Source organism: Medicago sativa, chromosome 6 (assembly GCF_051527215.1).
Source record: "Medicago sativa cultivar Bolivia chromosome 6, Bolivia_mono, whole genome shotgun sequence".
In the NCBI taxonomy this organism is placed as follows: Eukaryota; Viridiplantae; Streptophyta; class Magnoliopsida; order Fabales; family Fabaceae; genus Medicago; species Medicago sativa.
Window position 1 is genome coordinate 2,146,301 of NC_140754.1, and position 26,810 is coordinate 2,173,110.

Here is a 26,810-nt window from a genome sequence, read left to right on the forward strand (position 1 = left end):
CATTTTACCAAACACATGGTGTGCAATTTTCAAACAACTATCTTAATCTAACAATTTGTAAACCCTAAACTACCACATTCTACTCTAAACAATTTCTAAACAACAATTCCTAAGTTAATTCTTCACTAACAATCATCAAACCTACATGCAAGCAAAATTTATAAAAACCTAAAAATGTCATATTTCCTCAAAAAAACTAAAATTTCTACAAGTTAAATGCAATTAAGTAGAGTAATCATCACTTACTTGATAATGTGGGAGAAATTGGCTTTGAATGGCGCAAGAATGATGAAAATCAGATATGGGGGAAAAATTTCGAAGTTGGGAAGTTGGAGAAATGAGGGAATTGTGTTTCTGTGTTGCTGAAATATGACTTAAGTAACGCTGCGCAAGTTAACTCACGCAACGCCACTTAAGTCACGCATAAAATACAACTTGCGCAAGTTAAGGTGCGCAGCGTTACTTAACTTGCGCAGGGGTAAAAATGGAAACGCTGCAGGGTGCGAGTGATTTATGCTGGGTGAAGAGCAAATTCTAAAACTTAGAGGTGTTATATGGTCTGGCCCGACCCGAGAGGCCCGACTATAAAAATGGGCCAGCCTGGCCCATCCAATTTATAATTGGGCCGCAAATTCTATAGCCTGGCTCGACCTCGTGTGGGTCATTGGCCAGCCCGGCCGGACCCGTTTATGTTTTATTTTTAAAATTTATTCACTCTTGTTTATGCATTTTTTATGTATCAGTTACTCACCACTATTTTTTCTAAAATATGATTGGATGGACATAAAAATATAAATAATATTTACATTAACATTGAATAATAATTAAAATCTAGATTATTCCTTCAATTAACTCAAATTAATAATTTATAAACTTTAAAATTTTAAAACTTTAAGCTAAATTCATTCATATTTATTAAGTTTATTTATTTAAATATTTTTGTTAATAAATTTAAAATTAGTTGATAATTTTGTTAAAAAAATATATTGTTATTTTATCAAAAGTCGAATGAAATATCGATAATAGGTCAGCCGAAGCCCGATGGACCAGCTCCGCCTGACACCACTTTTGTATGGGTCAAATGGGCTTGGGCCAAAAAAGTCCGATTGCATTTTTTGGGCTTGCGTTTTAGTCCCGGTCCAGCCCAAAATATGGGCTAATGGGCCAATCCATTAGCCTGTCCCATTTTTGACATTGATTAAATCCAAGTAGAATGACTTGGAACTCTCTACCCCTTATTTAGTTGGGTTATAAAGTCGGTTAAGATTTTCTCCGTCTTAATTCGTGTATTTTAAAGAAATATTGTTTCTTTGACTTGAACTATCTTTTAATTCTCCATCTGAACGAACTTTTATATATATTCTTTTCCATTAAATAAAACAACATTCCCTTTTCCATTAAATAAAACATTATTCTCTTTTGAAATTTAGAATGTTTTAACAGTGAAGATAAACAATATTCTATAGTTAAATCTTTATAAGAAATGCGATAATTGATTTCCGAAAAAGACAAACACAACACATGGATACAATCAAGAGACGTTTAGTTATTTTATTATTATTTATGGTGTCTATTGATTATCCTCTAAAAAGGTATTTGCTAATATATAAGTGCTAAAAACAAGGAAATAATCAAACAACTTTATTTTTGTTACATCTAAAGGAGAAGAAACATGACTACAATTCTCAAGTTTGCTTATATTACTATCATATGTCTTTTCCTGCTTCACGTTGCAGCCCAAGAAGTTTTAGGTACATTTTTTATCTCTCAAATTTTATTCTTTATTTTATATACAATCTTTCATCTCTTTTATTGACCCTAATTATTTTATGGTTTACATTATAGAAAAAGAAATTTTTCGCTGCAAGAAAGACGGAGAGTGTGATCACATGTGTGTTACACCTGGTATTCCAAAGTGCGTTGCGAGTATGTGTTTCTGCTTTGACAATTTATAAATGAATTTAGTTTCCTATGAATTGAGTAAAACGTCACTGCATGCAGAATTTCAAATGAATTGTAATAAATAATAAAGATGTAATCATATGAAATAATTATTAAATAAAGATAACATGATTATCACATAATTATATTCAGTCATGCATTTATAAGCATACATGAGTCTATTAGATACAATTCTTGGCATACAAATTACATTAACCTAATACATTTTTTGTCTGGCTACATTGCCACTCATATTCATGATAAAAACAAAGGTAATTAAGTATCTAATAGATGCAGTTTTAATTAAATTGTGTAAGATAATATTTTATGCAATTTTTTTTACTAGAATGCTTTCACATAAAGTTCTTTAACAAAAACAAAGTTTTCCTCCCCTAAAAAAAAAAAACAAAGTTTTCCTACGGAGTTTTATCCAAACTTTAGATATGCAGAAAATATCAAATTAAGTTAATTCACAGCAAAATCTTCAAGAGTTCCTCTAGATATTTGAAACATGTAAGTAATTTTTTATTTTTTTAAACAAAGTTGTCACAAAAATGTTCATAGTTCAAATATCATTTCTCTTAAATTTATGGGTTTCAAACCCAGAAATTGCATCCCGCCTCCCCTTTCTGAACCCAAGCTTCACTATCAAAAAAATAGCCTGGATTTGAAGCAATGATTTGTGAAAAGCAATATGATAATCTTTTTTTTTTTTTGGTATCAAATCTTAACTTTTTCTTGACCTCTCTCTATCATGGCTTATTGTTGCTGAACAATCTTCAACCAAAGCTTTAACAAAAAAAACTCAATTCATCTTCATCTCCTTGCATAATTTGAAAGAATCATATGAACTAATCTGATATTCATATTAGATAGAGTAAAGAAGGTATGTACATTGCATAATATATACCGGGGCCGGTGTTAAACCCACTCATTTACTTTAAGAAAGTGAATTTCTAGCCATTAGACTACTTGAAAGAAGAAAAAACATTTTACGTTCTTAGTTTTTAATTGGTATTTGAAATTATCTAAATTGATTTTTGACAAATATTTCATAAGATCTATGCGTTGAAATTTCTTCACGTTTATTAGACACATCAGTGAATTTACAAGTGATGTCTACAAATTAGTAAATTTACAAGTGATGTCTACAAACTAATTATTCAAACAATAAAATTCACATTAAAACTACATTACTTCAGAAAAGGTATCGCATCCAAAGTCAAACACAAAATGTATCATGGATTCTCCATTTTTATGGTTTTTCACAAACTCAGAGTGGTCTACGTCTTTGTGAAATTATGTTGGTCATGAAGAGATTGAACTTCTTGTATCATTATCTTGGAGCTTGCTTTAAGCCCTATAAAATTCTCTTCAGACAACACACATGGTATTCTTTGCTTGGTTCTACAAAACCTTCAGGTTGCTCCATATAGATTTCTTCCTCTAATTCTCCATGCCAGAATGATATTTTAACATTAAGTTGTTCTATCTCTAAGTCTAGTTTTGAAACTAGACCAAGGATTTCTCTAATGGATGTCATTTACACCACCGTTGAGAATATTTCTTCAAAATCATTGCCTTTATTTTGATCGAACCCCTTAACGACAATTCATGCTTTTTACCTGGGGTTCAACTTAAAAAGCTTCAAGTAGGAAGATCTCCATCATCCTCTTGCACACTCTTGCACACTCTTTTATTCATTCAGAAAGCTAGCGATACAAGGCAGGGGTCCAACATCAAGAGCTTCAAGTAGGAGGATCTCCATCATCCTCTTGTTTTCTCAATGGTATGCTTTCTATTGTTTTGTAATGATGTTGGTTGCCATGTGCAACTAAACCTCTTTGATTAGGGTTCCACGGTGAACCCTTTCTTAGTTGTTGGATTCAATTAATAAAGTTTTTTTATTCAATTTATGATCTATAGTATGATTTAATTTGTATATGTCTATTTTTAAACAACATCTTATTATATGGAGCACATCATGATTGAAAACCCTAATTTCGTCTGACCCTGACATAGTAGATTGCCTAGTTTCTAAATTATATTCTTTTAATCGAATCTAAGTATCAATTTGGGGTTATGACTAATATTAAGGAAACACCACAATTGTATTTGCTTGAATTGCGACGATATTAAAATAAACTTCTACTGATTTATCACGGGCTCATGTTCTACTTTCTTAAATCCAAAAAAAGCAAGTCATAAACTAATAATCAATCAAGTTAATTTCAACAAACACAGGGGGGCAATCCTTGTGGAGACGATAACTTACTACTTTATTAACTGTTATGATTTGGTCCACTCGCCGATATACACCATCAATATTCACCATGCTTTTTGGTTTATCTATCAGTTAATACATGCAATTGTAGAAGACATGTTGAATGAGAGTGGAGGTTTAGGCAACGTGGATTCGAGGTTGCGTAGAAGTATTTTCATTTGGGAGAAGAATTTAGAAGAATATAGTGATTTTTTTGGCTAACATCTATTTGGATTTCCCTCGAAAAAAAATCTATTTGGATTAAAATGTGAAAAATGATTTGATTTGGAATAAAAATCTTGATGGAGGATACTCTATCAAAAAAGCACATCATGCACATCATGTAACCAACGAGTGATGATTCATGGAACAAATTGGTGCCTCAAAGAGTCTCCTTATTTACGTGGAGGCTTAACAATGATAGTTTGGTACATGTAAATCAACTTTTAAGTTTGGTATCAAGTTGTAGACATATGCATGAACACATCCAATTTATTTGGTTCTCTTGAATTTGGTTTGGTGATTCATAAATAATTTAATTTTTCAGCAGCTTTAGATTAATAAAGGAACAATATATTAATATGGTAAAATTCTTAACCCTTGATTGCTTGGGTTATAATTTCGTTTAAGAAACTAATTCTTCAGCATGACACGTCTTATGCTATGACAGTTTAGTGTATATATATTTCATTTGCCTTATTAAAAAAACCACTATCTTCTTTGCCCAAAAACTAATAATTATTCTCTTATACCATAAAAAGCCAAAAATTGGGGGGATGACAAACAAGAGTGATGATGATGATGACAAATAATATTTTAAAGTGAGATCTTTACTAAAGATAGTGATCAAAAAGACAAACACGACACATTCAGGTGCGGATATACCCCCCAGCTAGGCTGGGCTCCAGCCCAGGCTCAACTTTTGCTTTATTTGGAACAAGCCCAACCCATTAGCCCATTTTGTACTTAAAAAAAAAAAATTATGGGCAGAAATGAATTGTTTCAGCGCGCGTAGTTACGAAAAGAAAAAACTCTTCTCCTTCAGAGTGAGTCGCGACTCTCACCTCTCTGGCTCTCCATCTCAGTTTCACTTTCCTCTCCATCTCTCAAGTACTAGCACCTCTCCCTCTCTCAAGTTCAACTCTCAGTCATTTTCATTCCTTCTCCTCTCTCCTCTCCAATCTCCACTCTCTAGGTTTGATCTATGTTTTTTTTTTGTTTGTTCTATTTTATTGTTGCTTGTTATTTGTTAATGGGTGAATCATTTCAATGAGTTGATTATTCAAATTTCAAACCACAATTTAGAATTGTTGATTATCCCCAATTTTGATTTTCCAAACCCTAATTTAGAATTGTGCATTTTGTGTGATTGAGTAGAGAGTTTATGAAATGAAGGAACACTTACGGTTGTGAATATAAGGTTGTGATTATCATAGTTTTGTGTGGTTATGAAATGCAAGTTGCTCATTTTGTGTGGTTAACCGAAGCATAGGTTGTTCATGCATTTTGTGTGGCAAGTTGCTCATTTTGTGAGGTTAAATTTATAAGGTTGTGATTATCACAACTTCTATCACTTACGGTTGTATTCATCTTATAATCTAGCTAAATAATTTTTCGTGATTATCAAATTCATTTTGGATGGTGAATGTATTGTAACTAATAACGTGATGTTTATAACTTGGGTAGATTAGCGTAGATGAGGAGATTTTTGGTTGATAGAACAAGTAATGTGAATGTTGTGCAACCGGAAGCCATAGTAGAAGAACCACCGCCTAATGTGGCCAATGAGTTTAATCCAAATGAGATTGTGCGTGATCCAGGTCGTAGGAAACAAATTCATACATATGCTCCGAATATTCAAGACCAAGTGAGGAGGGCATATATATTGAAGGGTCCAATGCAACCAAATTTGTCAAGTTTTCCTCAATATTGTGCTTGCCATGGAATTAATTAATGTCGTCAAAGCTCGATTGGCCACATTGAGAGATAGTGGTTGGGATAATTTATTTGTTGATGTGCAAGAATTTTGTGTTGCTAAAGGTATTCCGGTGCCAAATATGGATGAAGAAATACCGGTTCAGGGTCGTTCAAGACTAGAAGGGAGGACTGTCACTAATCTTCACCATTACCGTGCCGAGATTTTTTATGTTGCTATTGACAAAATATGTGTGGAGATGGATCATCGCTTTAGTGAAGGAAGTAACATTGTGCTTGATTGCTTGTCATGTCTTGACCCCAAAAACTCTTTCTCCAAGTTTGATGTTGACAAGCTTGCTCATCTTGCTGATATTTATCGTGCAGACTTTTCTGATGATGATCGTGGAACAATAATGGAGCAACTTGACACTTATGTACTTCAAGTGAAAAGGCATGCTTCCTTTTCTTCTTGTGAAGATGTTCAAAGTTTGGCTATGAAAATGGTTCAAACTGAGAAACATTTGGTATTTCCATTGGTCTACAAACTCATTGAGTTGGCTTTGATATTGCCGTTGTCGACAACTTCCGTTGAAAGAGCTTTTTCAGCAATGAAGATTATCAAGACTAAATTGCGCAACAAGATCAACAACGATTGGTTGAATGACTTGATGATATGTTACACCGAGCGGGAGATATTCAAGTCACTTGATGATGTTGATATTATTCGAACATTCACTCGAAAGAGGTCGCGGAAAGGGCATTTACCTCCTAATTTTATTTAGCATTCTATTGTCAGGTTATATTTCTTCTCTCTCATTTCAAATTGTAATTTTGTTGAAAAAATAGCGAACCTCTTTTATTTCTATTTACGAGTATTTATATATATTATGTCATATATGAATTCGCGATAAAAAATTTGCCCAGGCTCTAGAAAATTCTGGCTCCGCCACTGGACACATTGATATAATCAAACGACATTTAATAGTTATCATTAATGTTAGTCCTTACTCCATCCGTCCTGCAATAAATGATCCATTTGAAAATTTGCAATTTTGACCTAACTTACTTTGACCATATTTTTCTGCTAATATACAAAGATAAATAATACTCCCTCCGGTCCTTAATATAAGAAGAAAAACCAAAAAACATCAAAACCAATACACTTATTTATTAGTGTAACTTTTTGAATATTTTTACAAATATACCCTCATAAAAAATTGTGTAGCGTTAAATACACTCACAAATATTAAAAAGACAAACATTAAATAAGGGGTAGAAAAGTTTTTTAAGCAATAACTACACCTTAAAAGTTGTGATATTTTCTTATAAATAGGACCAACAATTTTTTTGAAAATTTTCTTATATATAGGACCGGAGGGAGTATTTTATAGTGAAAATATCAAGATAATATGGGACGGAGGGAGTATTTCATAATAATAATAATTTGCTTTTAGTATTATTACTAATGTTAGTATTATTATATGAAACATAATGATTATTTTTTATAAAGGGTTTCATTTCCCAATACATAAATGATACTCCCTCCGGTCCTATTTATAAGAGAAATTTTGGTCAACAAAAGTTAATGTATCTAGTTAACAATTTAGTCCAAATCCATCAACTTTTGTTGACCTAATTTTCTCTTATAAATAGGACTGGAGGAAGTAGAAACTATAAAGTGATCAAACAATATTCTATTTCTTACACTCAAAAGAGAAGAAACATGGCTGCAATTTTGTTTGTTTATATTAGGATCCTATATCTTTTCCTACTTCATGTTGTAGCTGAAGGTTTACGTACACTATTTTTCTCATCTTATCAAATTTTATTCTTTATTTACACACAATATTTCATCCCTCTATATTGACATTAACTATTTTATGATTTACATTACAGCAATTCACGAATGTAATAGAGACAAAGATTGTCACATCTCATGTGTCCCACCCGAACTTCCGAAGTGCATTGCACATATGTGTTTCTGTTTTGACAGTTAAGCTGACAAATAATTAGTTACTTTCAAACTTATAATTTTATTTCAACATGTTTATATATAGTCTTATGATTTCTTTGTTAAATTTGATTTCACTCTAACCGTTAAATTTCTTTGATAGGCATAGAACCATATTGACTATATTATGCAAGTGTTCTCATCTTTGTTTGCTTTTACAAGACACATGGAGGATAAAATGTCACTGCGTAAATGAATTGCAACAAATTAAGATGCGATTATGTAAAATTATTATGAAATAAAGACAATATGGTTATCATGTAAAAACAAATTAATCTCTTTGAATATTCATCAATGTCTCTTTCCTTGGGATATATGTTTGTTCCGTTCTAAGGTTAAAAGAGATCATATGGAGGGTGTAGAGAGCTAAGCTACCAACCTACCACACACGACTATTTGAGATTATATTTTTCAAGAGTGAAAATACTAGCTCGTCTATTATTTTCCACAAACTTATATTCCTTCTTTCATTGAATATTTGATATTTAATTTTTGAAACATGAAACTATAATATACTAGAATAAAGGATATAAGAGCCCGAAAGCAAATCTCTTTAAATATTCATCAATATGTCTCTTCCCATGGGAAACATAGTTGTTTGTTGGCTTCTAAGTTTAGGAGAGATCACGTGGAGGGTGCAAAGAGCTAAGCTACCACCCTACCCCACGAATAGTTGAGACATAGTTAATTAGGAGTGAAAATACTTAATTAACTTGACCAATAAATTGTAAAGTGGTTTATAAATAATACTATTAATTTAAGTTATTTAATCTAATTATATAATTACAAAATGTTAATTAAGGGGTTGGCCAAGTGTCTTAAACCCTCGAAACTAAAGAACGTGCTCCTTTTTAGAATCTTCGAGATACAATATCTTTGTTGAATCAATCCATACATTATTTTTCTAAGATTTTAATTGGAACCCTTATTAATAGATGGTGAGATTGATCAACGAAATTAATAGGTTCTTAGGTTAGATACCGACTTTTTTTTTTAAAATACATTCTATTTATCTAATTAAACATGTCTATAACACTACATTTTTCCCTAAAAAAATATCATTCACTTCATTTTAAATACATTTATGACATTATCAATTTAACATATTATAGTTCATGACAAGATGAGCCTAAGGTGCGGGGAAGTGCGACCATACATACATGACTATATATTTTCTTTTATGGATCTTGCGAACAAATATCATGAGGACATTATTTATAAAATGGGAAATGTTAACCAGTGCCCCTGGGGCACTGGTTAAGGAAGCCAAATGTAGTAATGTTACATTGAAACTTGTGCACTCATGGTCTTAAAAGTATAAAAAGTAACATTTTTAATTTAAAACTTTCTATTTTAACTTCCTTAACCAGTGCCCCGGGGGCACTGGTTAACATGACCCTTATAAAATATATGAAAAAGGATTTTGTTTTAAAAAATACAAGTCAAATATATGTGAAAGTCATAACTACATAATTTTTAATATAAAAGTTACTCACACTAACAAATGTTTAAACAATGTCCTATGGACATTTATTAGCATTTTCATTAAAAAAACTACAAAAAAAAAAATCAAATTCAAAATATTCATCTTATTTGCTCTACTCCTTGCAAATGGGTTTTGCAACTTGAATTTCGATTCGATCTCTACACACAAGCAACATTTAACTCTAATTTTTGGGATAAAAACATCGATTAAGAGAAGCCCTCAATTAATTTTAATAAAAACACAAAATATATTAAATTAGGATTGATAGGTTCATTATTTTCATCATCAAACCCATAAAAAAAAACCCAGAAAATTATGAATTTCTTGGGTTACCCAAAAATTGAAACAACAAACACTTGGATCTTGAAATTGATTAAGTTCATTGTTCCACTCTTTTTCTGATAAATAACTAACTGTGAGAAGGTGGAAGCATAGTAAATATCTTCGAGTGTAGAAAACGAAATCAATGGGTACTTTTACTTGACATTGTTTGCTACTCTCTCTGTTACAAAATATAAGCAAAAGTGTGTCAAATAAATTGATGTATTTGATTTAAAATATGGTTCAAATACATCAAAATATGGTTCAAATACATCAACTTTCTTTGAATCATCACCATTGCTTATAAGGAAGTTGTGCATTCACCCATGGTAGTCAAATCGAGATACGTATCGTGTATCGTAAGATACATAAACAAAAAAAGGCCTTAAAATATCATATATGAACTTCAAGATACTTCAAAAATTAAGTAATAAACAAAAGTAAATAACATAAAACATCCTTAGTTCAATCAAAATCAAGAGAAGGTGAGTGGCTTTTGGGAATAATTGCAAATTGATTGGTAGGTTATAAAACAAATCTCTTGAACATAAATGGTTCACCTGCAATATATGATGGGTCACATAAATCCGACCCAAGAAAATCGGGTAAATTTGGGGTTTTCTGGATGGTCATGCAAAACCCTACCCGGTTCTAGGACTGATCCATAAAAAACATAAAAAGTTTTGGAATTTTTGTCGGGTTGTGCAACCCGACCCGGTTTCTGCCACTGAAATGCAAATGTCATAGTATCATAGGATACTAGATTGAATCAGGATACAAGGGATACGCTCGCGATACATAGGATACATGGGATACACATGGCATCACCCATGGTTGTTTTCGTATCATATCAAGATACATATTGTGGGATAGGTGGGATACTAATTACACTGCATTCACCAATGACGCTCCACTAATTGTTTTTTATTCCAATTATTGTGTGCCGTTCCATTTTGATAACTGGTTTTTAGATGATTTAGTGGTTTTCTTTTACTTTTCTTGTCTTATGATTTCTTGCATAATTAAACTTTCTATCTCTAAACCTTTAATTTATTCGACAGACATATAAGCATGATGACTATATTATGCAAGTGTTGTTATTTTGGTTTGCCGTTGCAAGATATATGGAGAATAAAATGCCACTATATTCAGAATTATAAATGAATGTGACAAATAAAGGTAATGCAATTATGTAAAATCATTACTATTAAATAAAGATAATATAATTATCATGTAATTATACTATGCATATACAATTGTTTTACTCACTATGCATACACTTATTAGCATAAATACATCTATTGGGTAATATTCAAATCATACAAATCACATTAAACTAATTAGTATATTTTTATGTGGGTACAACAACAGTCAAATTCATGATAAAACAAAGTAAATAAGGATCTATTATACACAATACTAAATTGTGTACGATTAGAATTGTATTTATAATGAGTAAATTCTATTTTATGCAAAAATGTTTCACTAGAATACCTTGATAACAAATTCTTCAACAAATAGAAGGATATTTTTACAGTTTTCTTCGAACTCCAGATCCGCAAAATATATCCTTTTTTATACCTTGTACAAGAAAATTTAAAAAGTTTGCATTTTGAGACTTTCTTTCATATCTTGGACAATAAAACATAAAGTTTAACAATATATCATTTTTAAAGGTCGAACTTGCAATTGGCTTTCCGTTCAAAATAGAGCATATCATTGTAGCAAAATGAAATTGTTATAATATGTCATAATATATTACATATATTATTCATGTTTGAAAAAACGGGGTTTACCGTCAATTTTTGAATCATCATCGACTGGTAGTAAGCTCCTTTTCTAAACATTGGTAAGGGTGTACTTGTAAAAGCACTATAATGACAAAGTCAGGCAATGTGCTAATTGGATGGATATTGAGTGAGTTTCATGAGATATGATGATCATACATGGAGGAGTACAACTTATTTACAATAATGTAACATGGATTATGACGAGGAGGGTAAATTGCCACACTACACCGTGCATTTATGCCGAGGTGAGAAAGTCGGGTGTGTTTGTTGTTGGGTCTCTCTATTGTGCATGTTGTTCCTTTTTAAGGTGGGATTTTTTTTTTAAACTATTACCTTTCCCACCCTATGTTAATCTTATACGTCCTATTTTTCCTCCAACATACCATTTGTTTGAATTATATAACCCTATAACACTAAATGGAAGAAATTGGACAACCATCCTTCATATATACTATCGTAAAATGGTTGTCATTCGCATGCGTTAGACATATTATTTGATTTCTGTGTGAAAGTGTACCATATAAAGGGAACAAGGTTTCTGATTGCCCTTTTTTTTTTTGGGACAGTAGAACCACCACATGATTGTATCTCTTTCCAATGATAAAACTCAAATCCAACATGATCATCCATTTATCCGATGGAGCAAAGACAATACCATCACTAGCTTGAGCGTGTTTGACCTAGTTGAATTATTTCTCCAAGCCAATCAATCAAAAATGACACTGACTATCATCACCGGTCAGATCTTTTAGAAGTTGATATAACGAATAATCTAATAATCATAAACTAACATATCACGTAGGCCAACAACCGCACATAATGCACAATGACAATCATCAGCTACATCTGTCACATTTTCAATGAATTCACACGTGAACGACGATATTTTGTATTTGTGTGGGATGTCGACTTTAACTGGAGGTGGTTTTAGGATTAGGAGACATATTATTTTTACAAGCACTTTTCACGCTTGAGCCTACTGACTTGGACTATGAAGCTTGTGTGTCTAGATCGCGAGAGTCAACATGCTCCTAGAGGGAAGATGATAACTTAGTTGACCATACATTATGTTTATGCTTCTTTTGAGCATCTTTTGTATTGACCTTTCTTGGAGGTGGATGCATAAATGTTGTTTCCGGAAAAACAAACTGTCGAAACTTCTCTTTAATATTAACCTGCATGTTGTAGTCAAAATCTTTGAACCAAGTTTGCATTGTATAACATAATGTTAGGTGGAATGCAGGAAATTGCATTTTGTTATGTTGTTGGGACATTTTGAATTATATAATATGAATTATATATTCGAATTATATAATCCAAAGTGCCTCATACACCTTACATTCATGTAGAACAAGTACGTTGCATGAGACTGAAAAACCTCAAATTCGAATTTTATAATCAGAAATACATATATATTTTAAATTATATAATCTGTATTGTCTCACTACAAGAACAAAAATCACAACAAGAGTAAATACATTCAATATGGTATGTTGAATCATCAATAAAATATTCATCTACGTCTCATTCATTGAGGATTTGATAATTAATTTGTAAAACATGAAAGTAAATTTCTTAAAACATACTAGATTAATGAAGATAAGAACCCCGAATGCGAGTTAATCTCTTTAAATATTCATCGATGTCTCTTTCCATGGGACACATAATTCTCCTATCTGTTTGGTTCTAAGGTTGTAAGAGCTCACATATAGGGTGTAAGAGCTAAGCTACCACCCTGCCACACGAACACTTGATATGAGATTTTTTTTAAGCGTGTAAGTACTTAATTAACTTGACCAATAAATTGTAAAATGATTTATATATTGCACTATCAATTTATATTACTTTAATATGATTTTATAATTACAAAATGTTAAGGGATGGGCATGTTGTGGTTAAGATTTGAAACCTTTGAGTGAGCTCCTTTTATATATTTTATATTTGAATCCTTCATATGCTAATTAATATGGGTACGGGAGATATCTACATATTCAGGTTATCTTAGAGAGAGAAGCGCTTCTCTCCTCTTCCACATCTCACCGCCTTTCTTTTCTTTATATTGCCCTCCTTTCTCCTTCTCCCCTTACATCCAAACACCTTCAATCCGATGTAACCTATATGGACGTTGGTGCGACGAGCTTCGGTTATTTAGTTATGGAAAACAATTTTATTGATTATTTGTTATAGAAAAAATGATAGCGAGAACAATGAGAATGGGTAAAAGTTTTATTTTGGAAAAATGATTTTCTTGAAACATCATTATTGAATAAAGTAAAAGTTGTCATTTTTTCTTATAAGATAATGATTTTTCTTAGTCTTTAGTAAAAAAATAAGTTTCTTTTTAAAAAGACGATTGAATATTTTTTCTCATAATTTTTTTTCCTTATAATTTAGGATGAAAAGAGTAAGGTATTATTTCAAATTTCGCCTCTATTACAGGAGTAAAATTTAAAAAGTAGAGAACACACGGAGTGCATTCAATTGAATGTGGGAGTCCTCCACTTTTAAAAATGAAGAGTGTTTTTTTTGTTGTTGGCGTAAACTAGTAATCTCCACGCGTGTAACTTCAAAGACTAATTATTTGAGTCTTGTGAGACCTAAATGGATGACAAACTCTCTCTAAGAGTTTTAACATTAGTGCATGCCCTAGGTAGTATTCAAACCCTTTACTTTGGTTAAGTTAAAAGAGACCTTCGTCATTTCATTTAAGCGCTCTTGGGTATATGAAGAGTGTTTTTGTATTTTTTTTTTGTTGACAAAAGTGTTTCTGTTTTCATGTTATTGTAACTTTAGCCAGTCGGAACAATTCCTATTTTAATTGCATGTTTAATACATATTTCGATCACTATTATAAAAAACTAAATAATTTTTAAATTCATTGAATACTTAATATATTTAATTTATAATATTCATCAAATACATCAGTTATTCAATAAATTTAAAAATGATTTTTTGCTTAAACTAGTGACAAGAGCGTGTACGTGTTTTATGAACTCAATGTATGAGTTATCCGATTACATTAAACTATTCAGGTTACATGACTTAGTGAATACCGGATAATCTCCATGATAATGCATATATAGCATACAAAAGTAGAGTCCAAGAACCTGGGATGAAAAACAAAATTCTGCAGCTAAAACAAAAATAAACAACACAAGATATTGTTTGAAACCAGCCATCTTTGACTTCAAATATGACTCAACTATTGTGCAAAACTAATCCTTTGAAAGTGCAAGGGGTCTTGACTAATCCTGATTTGTAGGAGGAACCGGTGTAATTGTTTTGTGTCTTGCTTTTCTCTATGTAAGTGCGTGCGCACGCGTGCACGCATGCATGTTTGTTTTTAATCCGCTGCAAAACCAAACTCTAAATTCAGACTCTGAACAGAACACACTTTAATTCAGACTCTGAACAGTTTAAATGCTTATTTTTTTTTAGCCAACACAATTCAACCCTTTTCTTACATTACATTCTTACCGGATCCAATGGATAAACCCACTGTTGTTGGGAATGATACAACACATACCATTGGAAGTGATGGGAAACAATTAGGGACATCAAATAGTGCATCAGTCGCGGTGAATTTGAACTACTTCATTGCAGTCAACATTGCAGCCAACATTAAATTTCCGGTATTGAAAATAAATTAACTTAGTATCAATCCAAATACACCTCATAGCTTTTTTTAAGCACTTGTTATGATACTATATTCCTGTTTTATTGTTTTAGCTACTTATAAGAAATCAAAAGTATGATAAAAAAATGGTCACTCACAATTTTTTTCTTATTAAAACAGAATGCTGCATCACCACGCATTGGGACAAACGAAGATCAAGCTGTTGCATTTTGCACTTCAGGAAACAAAAGTGTTATTAATCTTCATCTTATTAAATTTTATATAGAGATGATAAAGCCATGGTGGTTGTTGTTTAAACTTTTGTTAGTTTCTAGTAATTTTTTTGATTCTAGCTCTCCAATTGTCAGTAGCCAATATAGGATCAAGCAAGCCAATCAGACGTGACTAAATTGTGTTACTTTGTCCAAACATTGAATTTTAAAAATCCATGATTCTTAGTAAGTACAATAGAAATCCAAGACTGATTAGGAGATCTCCTGTTTTAAGTTTTAAGACATATGGCAACTTTTAACTTGGAAGCTTTCAAAAAAGTGAATGATACTGTTTTGTCCTAAAGGCAACTATAATCTGTTTAGTGCTGCACAAATTTCTTAAAGTGAATGATAAATGTGAAAAATCTACTATAAATTCAAGTATTGGAAAAATATCAGTTGTTCCAATTCTGGTTTTATTTTATACTGGCGTGGTGAATGGGATCCAACACAAGCTAATGTCAAATACATAGAAGAAATAAGAAACACCATTAGAGACCAATTGCCACGACAAATGTGACATCAACGCTAGTTTTTATTTTATTTTTATGCATTTGCTTTATACTGAAAAAATTGTCGAGATTACTTTTTTATGGATATTTTAAATATTGTTATCAGTTGTATTTTAAACTTTAGGGAAGATATCATATGTGATCTTCAAGTTAGACGTTTTTTTTTGTAGTGTTCAAGTTAGACGTTTATAACAATTATGGTAGGACAAACATTGGGCATTTTTATTTAAAATATAAATTACACGACACGGGTTAAAAGTATCGGGAAAAAATAAATTGTATAAAAAATAGTTTTTATAAAAATTGAACAGACAAATGTTTTTTTAAAAATTGCATAAAAAGAATTGTATTTAAATATTCACAACAAGTGAATTTTGAAAAAACCGTGCATAAAAGAAAGTGATTTTTTTAAAACAAACATGTTTAAAAAAATCAATTCTGAGGAATTCTAACCAAACAAGTTAAAAATGATTTTTTTTAAAAAGTGATTTTTATGAGAGTAAACAAACAGAAATAGCTTTAGATTTTTTTCAAAATCTCTAAAAAAAAAAAATCTCTAGATTCTTTTAACTCAAAATCTATTTTTTTTAAAGCTGAAACAAACACACCCTATATTCCATGTTTTATTGTTTTGCTAACTTATAAGGATACAATGCGAAAAGAAGAGGGCATAAGAAAATCATAATTTATATAAAAAAAAAGTATGATAAAAATGGTTACTCACAATTATTTCTCTTATTAAAACAGAACGCTGCGTCACCACTCGCCACGCATTAGGTCAAACGAAGATCAAGTTGTTGCATTTTGCACTTTAGGAAACAAAAGTGCTTTCTACAATTGCTCTTTCTACGAATTTCAAGACACATTGTACGATCACTATGACTTACATTACTTTAAAAGTTGCTTTATTCAAGGCTCTGTCGATTTAATCTTCAACAATGGGAGATCCTTTATGAGGTATGCTTCCATTTCAATTTTTTTATAGGATCCTAAAAATGCTTTCTTTAAAAGAAGATATAAGCAACTTGATTCAACTCGTTTAGGTTTAGCTCATTGACTCAAATCAAATAATTCTAAAATCATTTTTTAATCAAAAATTTTTATATCTTTGACCTTTTAATTTTTCTTTTGAAAAAGGCAAATATTGAATTAAAGAAAAATTTATTACAAACATATATTATTTAAAGGACAAACACAAATACAAAGTTCATACAAGGTAATTCCACAATTAGATTTGAGAATGTTCTCAAAAAACTTTTTCATTTCCACACACAAACGCTCGCACGCACGCACGCGCGCGCACACATACATGTACGTATGTTTGGGAGTATGATCCAAGCTCATTAATTGGAATCAAAAGAGTGTTAAATATGTATGGCAAAGTGCGGTTGCAAATTTCAAACACAGATTGAATTATTTAAGGCTTTGAATTGTTTCTCTCGCTTGGACCCATGGCCTCAAACATAAACTTCTACCCCATCCAAGGGCAGATATTTATGAGTGATCAGTATTACACAAAAACGTGTACATGGTTCTTTAACCCTTTTACATATCATGTATTGCATTTAATTTTCATGTCAACAATTAATCAAACCCAACCACGGTTACTTTAGCCTAGATTATAAATATGAAAGGCTGAGTTGTTTCCTTGATTTCAAATACAATTTTAACTTTGCATTGTTTCACCCTTCAGTAAGGAGCTAATCTCAAGCTAAATTAACAGATTGACTAATGTTATTATTGCATAATAAAGAAATACGAGAAAATATGAGTTAATTGCAGAGATAACTTGTTCCACAAGTTATCTAGCTAGTTAGTTCTAACTAACTGTATTAGGATCTTGATAGCATATAGTTGATGTACCATTGTTATCCTAACTCTATATAAACTGTAATGCTTATTTGATTCCAATTAATGAGAATTTTATTTATTCATTTCTTCTTTCATATTAGTGCAGCTCATCAACGGCCACTACTTCCTCCATCTCCAATATCCCTTTTTCAAAATGAGTAGCATGATCTCACGAGGTGTACTCTCCATCCGAAGATGAGCCGATTAAGGATTCTTTCCAATAAAGCAGTTCAAAGCAGAACATAAATTTACAAATGATTTCTTCTGATCAAATTGATTGAATTGCCAATAGTACCACACTTGGAAAAGGACAAGGCACAAGCAATATAGCAGTAGAGGAGCACTTTTAAAGTTAAAGTCTACTTACACTAAATAATGCATTGATCTCTAAATACACGACTTGGAAATTTGTGAAAATATTCAAGCAATCTTGAACTTGGAAATTTGTAATAAATTCTGCACACTTGGCAGATTAGTGTAATATAATTTTTACATTTTGGATTATTTTAGCATCAACCAAAACTTAATTTTCTTCTTCTGGTTTTCTATTCTACTTACACTTGCAATGTGTAACTATCCCAAGATTATTTATACGTGCTAGAAGACTTCAGTTCTAAAAGGGTTCTTCTAATTGAAATGATGAAACATGAGAATCATCAATTCATTGATTTTTCCTCATTTGGTTAGTGAGAGAAGAATTTGATTGGTATAATGAACTAAATGAAGCCAAAACCAAAGTTTCAAGCAAATTTAAAGACAAAGTTCACTCTTTTGGTTTTTAAATATGCAAAAACCAAACTTCATCATGCAATTGGAAATAGCTTACAACCAATCACCAACTGGTCTACCTTAAAGGCTCTTAGGATTCTTTTTCCATCAATTCTGCCTTCTCCTTCTGCTTCTCATCAGGAGCAAAATTTTGAAAATTCTTTTTGCACCTCCCTGAATAATTACCATACAGGACATGAAATTAGCAAAGCAGAGGTTTACATCAAGAGCAAATTTTCAGAATATTAAACATAGAGTTTTTCATGCTTCAAACTATGAAAATGAAATTAACAAGGTAAGAAATTTTACTCGACATAAATCCGTTTAAAGCTTTCGAGACAATTCATTTTATCCTCCAAAGTTTGCATTTCAATTCTGATACTTTCTAAGTTCCCTTTTAATTCCATTCTATCTTCGACAAACTTGATAGACTCGAGAAATTAAAATTCAGCGTAAAGCTTTTCATACTTCAAACAAACGTCAAAATATTATCAAACTTGGCCACATTGATTATCATCCGTTGTACATCAAGATTTTCCAGATTTTCTCCCTTCTTCTCCAATTGTTTCCCTTTTTCCATAAATTTATGTAGTTCAGCCAACACATTCTTCTTCCATTGTTTCTCTTCTTCCTCTTCTTCTTCAGCATCAACATCACCATCTTCTTCTTCTTCCTCCTCCTCCTCCTCATCCTCCTCTTCATAAAAATCAAGATCAAGATCTTCCTCGTTGACGTCATCTTCTTTTTCTTGTTCTTCCTTAATACGCAACTTGAAAGCATTGAATTGTTCCATGGCCTTACGACATAGAGAAGCGAGGTTGGTGAATGAAGTGCGAAGGTGATTCTTCATGAAGTGAGGATCAAGAACTAACGATTTCCACGACTTGCAAACGCATCTCAACTCCAAATGATTGATTGTATCAACTCTTGAGAGAATTTCGATCATCAGTTCTTCCGGGAGTACACTGTTCAGTGACATTGCCATTTTTTTCGCCATTGTTAAACGTGAAGAGGTCGCTGGAAAATGGTAGTTACGGTGGCCAGAAAATGGCAGTTACAGTGGCGGTTGCGACGGATAGGGTCTGTTTGTTTTGATAGAATTAGAGAAGATATAAGTATGGAAGAGAAAAGTAGAGAAGAGGTTACTGTCAATTTATTTTGGTCTCTACAATAAAAATTGAATAATGTTTTCACTAAACTGGAAAATGTGTACATATAAGGGGATATATAGAGAGAGGAAAACTATACAAACTGTCTCCATAACTAACTGGAGATAAATTAACTAATTATACAATTAAATAACTAACACCTAATTTGTGAAAGCTAAGTAACAGATCCCAATAATTTTAACCCAAATATGTTTTTTTCCTACAAATCACAAAGCTCACCTTCATCGCAATTCGTCATGGGAAGATGTCCAATGTGACGAAATATCTTATGACTTCGTATTGGAAATTTATAGTCTAAGAAGTAACACTTGGGGTCATTTGACTTGAGCAATCATGTTTTTTTTTTTTTTTACAACAATCATGCCCTTAGCAATACACATATGTGGAGACATGATTTGTGATATTAAATGGATCTATTGCTTCGATCTCATTGTATTATGAAACGACTACCTTTCATATATCACTTTTAGGCGAAGTTAGTGTGAGTGAATCATGGACTAATAACTCTTTATTTTTGGATATTTGCATTACATTGAGTATCATATTGGAACGTATAGTAATCATGATATATTCTTTACAACAAAAGATGGAGAACTAGTCTGCTTTGATTTAAGTACCCAAACAACTAAGGAACTTGTCTGTTTTAAAGAAGCAGGTTCAAATATAATAGTTTATAAGAAAAATCTTCTTTCGATTGGAGGAATAAATCATTAGTTGTGTTTCATGTTTTCACCCAAGAGATGTATCCTTTATTGGTTTAGTAATTCAGTTTAGTTAGAATTAGTGTTATCTTTGTTTAGTAGTTTGTTAGAAACTTGCATGTTAAGTAACTAGCTTTTGTTACTTGCATGTGAAGTTAAGAGTTTGTTACAATTTGTTACTCTAGTTTGTTACATCACTTGATGTATATATAGCTTCCTAGCCTTTGTACATATTATGAGTTCATTCAATCAATAAAATTTTACAAGTTTATCTCTCTCTCTCTCTCTCTCTCTCTCTCTCTCTCTCTCTCTCTCTCTCTCTCTCTTCCTTCTACAACCAGTAACCCTAGAAACCCTAACCCTAATTTCTCATCAAATCTGCGCATAGTTCTTGTTGTTTCCTTCAATCTTTATGCGTTGTTCCATCAAATTGGTATTAGAGCCTGGTTCGTTCGTTGTTGTTAGAGAATTCGTGAAGAATGGCAACTCATAACAGCAACATTCCTGCGCATCTACCAATCTTTGAAGGCAAGAATTTTGATCAATGGAGCGTAAAGATGAAGGTGATTTTCAAATATCAGGATGTTCTGGAAATTGTGAATGAAGGTATTGCACCACTTGCAGTGAATGCAACTGATGTTCAACAAACAACACATAGAGATTTGAAGAAGAAAGATGGGAAAGCTATGTTCTTGATGCATCAGAGTGTGAGTGATGAGATCTTTGAGAAGATCATGCACTATGGTAGCGCAAAAGAGACATGGGATGCATTAGAGAAACTGTATGCTGGTGATGGCAAGTTAAAGAAGGTGAGACTTCAAGCTTTGAGGAGACAGTATGAAGTATTGACAATGGAAGAGGAAGAATCTGTGAGTCAATACCATGATAAGGTGATCAATCTTACAAATCAGATGACAAGGAATCTGTCACTGATGTGATGAAGGTGGAAAAGGTTCTCAGAACCCTAACGCCAAGATTTGATCATATTGTAGTGGCCCTAGAGGAATCTAAAAACATAGATTCTATGAAGATAGAGGAACTACAGGCAAGTCTTGAAGCACATGAGTTGAGACTGATTGATAGGAACAAAGAAAAAGGAAAGAGTGCATCATCTGATCAAGCTTTGCAAGCTCAGTATGAGAAGAAAGGAAAATCCAAGAAAGGGAAGAAATCCTGGAATAATCAATCTCATAAGGATGGTGAAGGTTCTAGCAAGAATCAAGAAAAAGAAGATGCAAAGTCTGATCAGAAGAAGAAGAAGAAAGATAAGAAAGACATTCAATGCTATAATTGTCAGAAGTGGGGACATTATGCATCTGAATGCAGATCAAAGAGGGTTCCAAGGAACAAGGATGAAGCTCAGTTTGCTCAGAATGAAGATTCAGATTCTGATGAAGTACTCTTGATGGCAACAGTCAAGGAAGAAGAAGAAATAAGTAATGAATGGTATCTGGACACTGGGTGTTCAAATCATATGACAGGCAGAAAATCTTGGTTCTCTGAATTAGATGATTCAGTGAACAGAAAGATAAGATTTGCAGACAATAGTATAGTTTGTGCAGTTGGTATTGGGAAAGTATTGATTCATAGAAAGGATGGCAAGAGAGCTTGCATCACTGATGTGTTGTATGTACCAAACATGAGAAACAATCTCATTAGTATTGGTCAGTTACTACAGAAAGGTTACACTATGAAGATGGAGGCACAAACAATAAAGGTGTTTGATAGCAAGAATATGTTGATTCTGAAAGCTCCTCTATCAAAACAAAGGACTTTCAAAATCAACATTAGTGTTATTGAAGACAAATGTATGCTGTCAGAAGTAAAGAGTGAAAACTGGCTGCGGCATCAAAGGTATGGGCATATCAACTTCAGGGACTTGAATATGCTTAGTGAGAAGAAGTTGGTGCTGGGTTTGCCAAAGATAAAGCTGCTTGATGAAGTGTGTGAGAAATGTTGCACTGGAAAGCAAGCCAGAAATTCTTACAAATCAGAAGTACCATTCAATGCAACCAGAAAACTTGAGGTAATTCATTCTGATGTATGTGGACCTTTTGAAGTGAATTCAGTAGGAGGAAATAGGTACTTTGTGACATTCATAGATGAATTTACCAGAAAGTTGTGGATATACTTGTTGGTTAAGAAAAGTGATGTGCTTAGTGTGTTTAAGAAGTTCAGACTGCTTGTTCAAAATGAAAGTGGTGAAGTAATAAGCAGATTAAGAACAGATGAAGGAGGTGAGTATACATCCACTGAGTTCAATGATTTTTGCTCATCAAATGGCGTAAATCATGAAGTTACTGCACCCTATACACCTCAAAACAATGGAATCTCAGAGAGGAAGAATAGGACACTGGTAAACATGATAAGGAGTATGCTGAAGCAAAAGCAGATGCCTCATTATATGTGGGGAGAAGCAGCTGCTACTGCAGCATATCTCATCAACAGAAGCCCCACAAAGAAGCTGAAAGATAAGACACCAGAGGAAGCATGGTGTGGAGTAAAGCCCAGTGTTCAACATCTGAAGGTTTTTGGTTCATTGTGTTTCAAACATGTACCTGATCAGCTGAGAAAGAAACTTGATGACAAATCTCAGGTAATGATTATGGTTGGATATCACTCAACTGGTGCCTACAAGCTATATGATCCAATCAGTAAGAAAATAGTATTCAGCAAGGATGTGAAGTTTGATGAATCAAAATGCTGGAACTGGAAAGATATGACATCAAATAGCTTTGACAGTCACTTTTATCTGCCTGATTCAGAAATAGAAGATGCTGGGACTGAAGAAGGAGAAATAGTTGGTGATATAGATGAAAGAGGTGCAGGTAATAGGCCAAGAAGGAATAATCAACCACCAGCCAGGTTGAGAGATTATGAAAGGTTTCCAGATCAAGCAATCACAGATGATGGTGATATGGTTCAATCAGCAATGTTTGTAGAAGCTGAACCAGTATCTTTTGAAGAAGCTCTTAAACAAAGTCATTGGAAGAAAGCAATGATTGAAGAACTAGACTCCATAGAAAAGAATGAAACTTGGAGATTGGTTCAATTACCTATTGACAAGAAGTGTATTGATGTTAAGTGGGTTTTCAAGACAAAACTGAAGCCAGATGGTCAGGTTGCAAAATACAAGGCCAGGCTAGTTGCAAGAGGATTTCTGCAGAAGTATAGTCAAGATTATTATGAAGTATATGCTCTAGTGGCAAGGATGGAAACAATCAGATTGATTGTTGCTATAGCAGTCAAGAACAACTGGTCAATGTACCAGTTGGATGTGAAATATGCTTTTCTCAATGGTGAGCTTGAAGAAGAAGTATATGTGAACCAACCACCAGGATTTGAGATAAAGGGAAAGGAGGAGTATGTATATAAGCTTGACAAAGCTCTGTATGGTTTGAAGCAAGCTCCAAGAGCTTGGAATAAGAAAATAGACAGTTTTCTTGTTCAGCAAGGCTTCCTGAAATGTGTTACTGAACATGGAATTTACTGCAGGAATATCACTAATAAGCTCATTGTATGCTTATATGTGGATGACATGATTGTTACTGGAAACAATGAAGAGGAAATGAAGGTTTTCAAGAAGAATATGATGAAGGAGTTTGAGATGTCTGATCTGGGCAATCTCACATATTTTCTAGGAATTGAGTTTGAAATGAATTCACAAGGAATTCTAATACATCAAAGAAAATATGCACAAGATGTTTTGAAGAGGTTCAATATGTTGAATTGTAAACCAGTTTCTACTCCAGTTGACACAGGAGTGAAATTGTCTCTTGAAACTGATGAGAAAGAAGTGAATCCCACTTTGTTCAAGCAGATTGTGGGATCATTGAGGTATTTGTGCCACACAAGGCCTGACATTGCATATGGTGTAGGTTTGATCAGCAGGTATATGGTGAAACCTACCACTTCACACTTAGTTGCAGCAAAGAGGATTCTGAGATATGTGAAGGGTACAAGCAGTTATGGTATTCAGTACTCTAAGAATCAGAGTGATGAACGAGTTGGCTATTCAGACTCTGATTGGAGTGGAGATAAAAATGATAGGAAGAGCACAGCTCCATATGTGTTCATGTTTGGAAATGCAGCCTTCTCATGGAGTTCTAAGAAGGAACCAGTGGTTGCACTATCTTCTTGTGAAGCAGAGTACATTGCAGCCTCCATGACAGCATGTCAAGCTCAGTGGATCAACATGCTACTGATGGAACTGCAACTGATGAAAGATGAGAAGATGGAGCTCAGAATTGATAGCAAGTCTGCTATAGATTTGGCAAGACATCCAGTGGCACATGGAAGAAGCAAGCATATTGAGACCAAATTCCACTTTCTAAGAGACCAGGTGAACAATGGAAAGCTGGAAGTGAAGCACTGCAAGACAGAAGAGCAGATTGTAGACCTGCTCACAAAGCCATTGAAGCTAAGCAGCTTTGATTACTTGAGGAAGAAGCTAGGAATGGCTGAAGCATCTAACTAAATGAATTAAGGAGGTGTATTGGTTTAGTAATTCAGTTTAGTTAGAATTAGTTTTATCTTTGTTTAGTAGTTTGTTAGAAACTTGCATGTTAAGTAACTAGCTTTTGTTACTTGCATGTGAAGTTAAGAGTTTGTTACAATTTGTTACTCTAGTTTGTTACATCACTTGATGTATATATAGCTTCCTAGCCTTTGTACATATTATGAGTTCATTCAATCAATAAAATTTTACAAGTTTATCTCTCTCTCTCTCTCTCTCTCTCTCTCTCTCTCTCTCTCTCTCTCTTCCTTCTACAACCAGTAACCCTAGAAACCCTAACCCTAATTTCTCATCAAATCTGCGCATAGTTCTTGCTGTTTCCTTCAATCTTTATGCGTTGTTCCATCATCCTTTTGTTTATTAATTTGGATCATTTTTACTATTATAATAAAGGGTCAAGTTAACCGGTGCCCCCGGGGTACTGGTTAAGGAAACCAAAAAAAGGAAGTTTTAAAATGAAAGTAACACTTTTTATGCTTTTGAAGAGTTGACAGTCAAATGTAGTAAGTATTACATTGGAACTTGTGTTGTCAACTCTTCAAAAGCATAAAAAGTGTTGCTTTCATTTTAAAACTTCCTCTTTTTTTAGTTTCCTTAACTAGTGTCTCGGGGGCACCAGTTAACATGACCCTTTATATATAATATATTTTGCCATTAAAAAAAAACGTTTAGATGGTAAAAAATGCAAATTCCCAAAGTAATAAAAATGACTATGGATTTTAATTCACTTAATCATGTGGTTATTTTCTACTGGGTGATTAGAACCTATATTGGATCTATCTTTTGTTTAGAACTCGGCTCACTAAACTTGATTAACTTAGAGGATTATACTAAAATGTGTAGTCCATTAATGTCCATCTGACTCAAACAAAGACGTCGTCCAACTAAAAAAACATCTCGACTATGTAAAGCTTTGTAGAACCAATGTGGAACTCACACATAAGACATTCACACCTCAGCACAATCCATCTGATATATGCTTCCTATGAAATACACAAACATATAGTTGCAACTCAAACATTTAATAAGATCAGACACTAACAATGTCAATAGTCACATTCCTGCGCTAACTTAGACACCCTTTTTAAAAAATACTAATAAAATTATTCGTCCATTTCTCTTCAATTTAGCATAAGATAATTTTCTTTACCAAAGATTGACATTGTATAGCAGTTAATTTTTTAGAAGATAAAGGAACCTCCAAACATTTAAAAGGGAGTTTAGCTTTGGTAAGACTAAACTTGGTAAGGATTACCTCTTGAGCATTTAAAGTTACACCACCAAAGTATATTGAGCTTTTGAATTGGTTAGCTTTGAGTCCTGATGCAGCAAAAAACAAATTAAAAGCTTCAAACAATTGAGTAACATACCCTACATCTCCTCTTGAAAAAAGTAGTAAATCATCCCCCATTTTTCGTGCATCAAGTTTGGAAACATTTGATGCTTAGTCAATACATTAAGAAACCTGAACGGGGTATTCCTCGTGAAAGAAAGACAAGCCAAATCCAAACTTTTAGGAAAGTGATCAAATACTCCTTTAGGATACACTTCGCCCATTACATTACTAAAACTTTGTAACCAACTAGTGTTAGCAAGAAATCTATCTATCTTAGAATAGATTTTATAATTTCTTGCTTGATTATTGCACCATGTGTGTAGAAATCTATCTATTGTTT

General features: G+C 32.8%; 1 protein-coding gene and 1 pseudogene across 4 annotated transcripts; one reads left to right on the forward strand and one right to left on the reverse strand.

The window, feature by feature from the left end:
• Positions 1-1,633: 1,633 nt before the first annotated feature.
• LOC146911973 (uncharacterized) lies at positions 1,634-8,446 on the forward strand. Of its 4 annotated transcripts, XR_015015074.1 has the most exons (5): positions 1,634-1,751; positions 1,846-3,730; positions 4,298-6,917; positions 8,018-8,113; positions 8,236-8,446. XR_015015074.1 is itself a non-coding variant. In XM_085718559.1 (3 exons), exon 2 carries the CDS (start codon positions 6,145-6,147, stop codon positions 6,901-6,903), a length of 759 nt encoding a protein of 252 aa, XP_085574685.1. In that variant the 5' UTR covers positions 1,634-1,751; positions 1,846-6,144; the 3' UTR covers positions 6,904-6,917; positions 8,018-8,199. The 4 variants fall into 4 exon arrangements, 1 of the variants encoding a protein (XP_085574685.1); XR_015015073.1 differs by having other exon boundaries at positions 1,846-6,917; XR_015015075.1 differs by lacking the exon at positions 4,298-6,917.
• A 10,584-nt stretch (positions 8,447-19,030) lies between these two features.
• Positions 19,031-20,262, reverse strand: LOC146911974 (uncharacterized; annotated as a pseudogene).
• Between the last annotated feature and the right edge of the window lie 6,548 nt (positions 20,263-26,810).